This window comes from Juglans regia, chromosome 16, assembly GCF_001411555.2.
Source record: "Juglans regia cultivar Chandler chromosome 16, Walnut 2.0, whole genome shotgun sequence".
Lineage (NCBI taxonomy): Eukaryota > Viridiplantae > Streptophyta > Magnoliopsida > Fagales > Juglandaceae > Juglans > Juglans regia.
The window spans coordinates 15,894,293-15,897,871 of NC_049916.1; the positions used below are offsets into that span (position 1 = coordinate 15,894,293).

The 3,579-nt window shown below is 35.9% G+C and overlaps 1 protein-coding gene across 1 annotated transcript; it reads right to left on the reverse strand.

The window, feature by feature from the left end:
* Positions 1 to 1,710: 1,710 nt before the first annotated feature.
* On the reverse strand, positions 1,711 to 2,924 carry LOC108986112 (elongation of fatty acids protein 3-like). Its single transcript, XM_018958633.2, has one exon. The coding sequence runs from the start codon at positions 2,809 to 2,811 to the stop codon at positions 2,008 to 2,010; it is 804 nt and encodes a 267-aa protein (XP_018814178.1). The 5' UTR covers positions 2,812 to 2,924; the 3' UTR covers positions 1,711 to 2,007.
* Between the last annotated feature and the right edge of the window lie 655 nt (positions 2,925 to 3,579).

Sequence of the window (3,579 nt, forward strand, 5' to 3'; positions counted from 1 at the left end):
GTGAGTAGGTTGATCATGTCGCTAAAGATAATTATGTAAGTGAAGTTATTTTTTGTGAATCAATTATGCAACATATGAATTTATATTATATTTGATTCCTCATTTCTTTCAATTAATTACTTATTGTGTGTTTTTGTTGTAATTACAGGAAAAAATGATTGAGATCCAATTAGCCTTTGAGGAATCATCTCCTAGTGACATGGACATATTCACACAAGTGTTGGCGAGCAAGTTTTGTTTAGTAAGAGGTTTGAGACGTTCTTTCAAGCGTGTTGGTTCATCCTCCATGACCTCGACTTTGAAAATTAATAATCTTACTAAATATTTAGATGCAACATGCCAAGAAATTGAGCAGATAAAGTCGAGACAACAGGATTTGAAGTCTCTCTTATTGAGATAATTTGATTTAGAGACGAGTTTGCAGGAGCGACAAAGAGACTAGGAGAAGAGAATATGCATTGAAGTCCAAGAACAAGTGCAGAGGGAGATGCTGGTTCAGATGGAAAGTGTTATGTCACTTTTGCAGAATCGCGGTGGGCGAGGAAAGAAGAATAAATTAATATATCATTATCATTATTATAAACTTTTATTGTCTGTTTTTATAACTCTATAAGAAATTATTAGTTGTTATATTTATGGTGTAATATGATACAATTTGTATGTTTTTTAATTTTATGAAATTATTATTTCTGATTAGAATGTTCGAATATAATGAACAAATGTTCGAACATAGCTTCACATTCGAACTAATGTTCAAACATAATACCATCAAATTCCATCTAAACATTCGAACTCAAGTCACTTCGTTCAAACGTTTCCACACACAACTGATCTAAACGTTCGAATGATTAGAATAGATACGTTTGAACGACAACCCAACATCCAAACATTAAAAATTGTACATTCGAACGCTTCTCCATTAACATCCGAATGTTACATTCAAACGTCTCCGAGCAAACATTCGAACTTACTTTCGTTCGAACGTAAATATTAATCATGCAAAGCAAAAACAACAAACTTCTAATTTTTAATGTTCGAATATTAATCGGTCGGGTTAACATTTGAATGTCAATTTTTATGTGATAACGTTACTTTCTGTGACGGATTTTAACGATCACAAAAGATCATGTTCGAACGTTACATCTCACGAAAGACTTTCAACCGCCACAAAAAAACTTTTTGTGACACCTTTTAGGTGACGGTCTGAAACCGTCACAAAAAAATATTTATGATGGTTTGCTTATCTTTTATGATGGTCTCGTTCATCACAATAGTCAAAATCTATTGTAGTGAGTAGTACTACTTGCTAAAAGGAACCGCACGAGATCGATTCAGATCATCAGCGTGGGCTAGCTGGGAGTTGCATGGATGAACATGGGATGAAATATTGCAGCATAACTGGCACGTTCTACAGAAGTTGCAGGAAAAACATGACAATTGATAATTAGACTTAGACACGCACGCACACATGCTTGCATCATGTGGTCACGACTACAAGAAAAATAAATATTTATAACGAATTATTTATTATAAGAATGACTATAATCTATTTACGATATTGAAAATATATTTTTTTAATAAAAAAGTTATTATTTTCATAATAAATAACTGTCGACAAATAAGCATTTTACTATTAATGCAGTCATGATATATATTACTTAACACGACAATATTATTTTAATTAATATTGATCTCAGTATATTATAATATAAAAGAAAATTTTAGAATAAATGTTTGATAAGAAGTACTAGTGCAAATTACAGTACAAAATAATAATATTAGCTATAACCAAATTAAATAGTACGGCAGGCACTGCAATTAGGTATGTAGCTTGTAGGTTTATGAATATTATATGCTCTCCAAATAGTCTTACATCAATTAATAATTAATCAATCTTGGCCGCCGCTATCTTATATGAATGATATAGAATATTATACGTACCCAAGACAAATTTATAAGGCCATGAAGATCTTCATGCTATTAATTACGACCACAAGTACGTACGTTTTATTCTCTCTTCGAGTTGGCATAATTCTTTGCATGGAAGTCTAGGAAGAGAGCCAAAAGCGAAGAGTAGAAGACCGTATTGAAGCACCAGCCCCAGACTCCGCTGCAGCCTGACCCGGTGAAATGGTAATACAGCATCAGACCCAGAACCACAAAGCTAGACAAAAACTGCGCAATTTGACATTCCGTGAGCAGCCGCTTCCATCTGGGGCGCACCCCGAGTGCAGAACACAAGTAGTAGGCGTACATCAGCACATGCACCGACGCGTTGGTCACGAGCACCAGCGGAAACATGGACTGCGACGTTTGTAGCCATATGTAGCACATGATCACGACGGCTGCGTGGTGGTAAACGTGGAGAAAAGTGAGTCTCCTGGTCGAGTTACTCACGATGATCAAAAGGGTGTCTACGAATTCTAATATCTTGGAAAGATAGAACATGTACGCCCAGAAAAATAGGGGCCCGTTCGGTGGGGTTTTAGGGGGGAGGCAAATCACCCAGAGCAAGTGAGGTGCGTAGGAGAGGGTGGAGACGCTGCAACCAAGGGCCATGATGAGGGAGAAGATGAGGAGGACGAGATTATGGACGGCAGTGATTGATTTGAGTAGGCCTGGCCTGATGGGTGGGAGAGGGAGGTGGGATAGAAGGAAGGTGAGGAAGAGGTAAGAGAGGACAGTGAGGGTGAGGAATAGAGGAGAGGAGCCAAGGGTTTGACCCTGGGTCCATGAGAATTGGAAGATGATTGGGTGGTTAACGAGCCAGTATTGAAGGGCTGAGGAAAAGTGGCTGATCATGATGATCATGTGGCTGATCTGGCTCACACCCCCGGCGTAATGGTTGGTGGTGGAGGCCGTGGAGAGCAGAGGACGACCAGGCCGGCCCGGGGAGATTGATCAGAAAGGAAAGGTCATACTGAGGGAACGATAAATTAATTTGGAGCCCCGGAAAATAGAAGGTTTTGGTTTTAGGATCTGGCTTGACAGGAAAATAGAAGGTGGGGAATTTTAATTAAGTCGGTCCTTCGACTCTTCAAGAGCTGCTACCATCTCATGATGTTGGTCCCACCGGTGCAGGTCACCCTACATTTTACAATCATTTGAAGACTATATTTTTTATTTTTTTTTACTTTTCAAATTCTTTTTATTTATTCTGAAATGAAAAAAATTAAAATTAAAAAATTAAAAAAATTAAAAATGAAATGATGAAACGGTTGGCTGAGCAGCATGGTCCACATGAAATGCATGAAACTAGGCATCGCAAAGTCCAAGACGCATTTAGGCTGGGTGGTTTTATACTCAGAATTCAGTTTAATTTTAAATTAAATTTAATATTTAAATATTTAAATATATTTTTTAACTTAATATATTTTTATATAAGAGACGCATAATTTTTTTAATTTTTTATAAAAAATATTAAATTTATTTTAACATTTAAATATATTTTAAATTTAATTTAAATAAATCTTATATAACTTTCTTTATTATTTAATTTATTATTATTTATATAGAATTCAACTGAATTTATCTTTAACATACAAACCCAGCTTTAATCAGGCATTTCCTGTGCAAAGT

What these genes read in the sequence shown, in the direction of transcription:
- LOC108986112 (XM_018958633.2), bottom strand. Translation starts at nt 2,811, where the DNA reads ATGATCATCATGATCAGCCACTTTTCCTCAGCCCTTCAATACTGGCTC.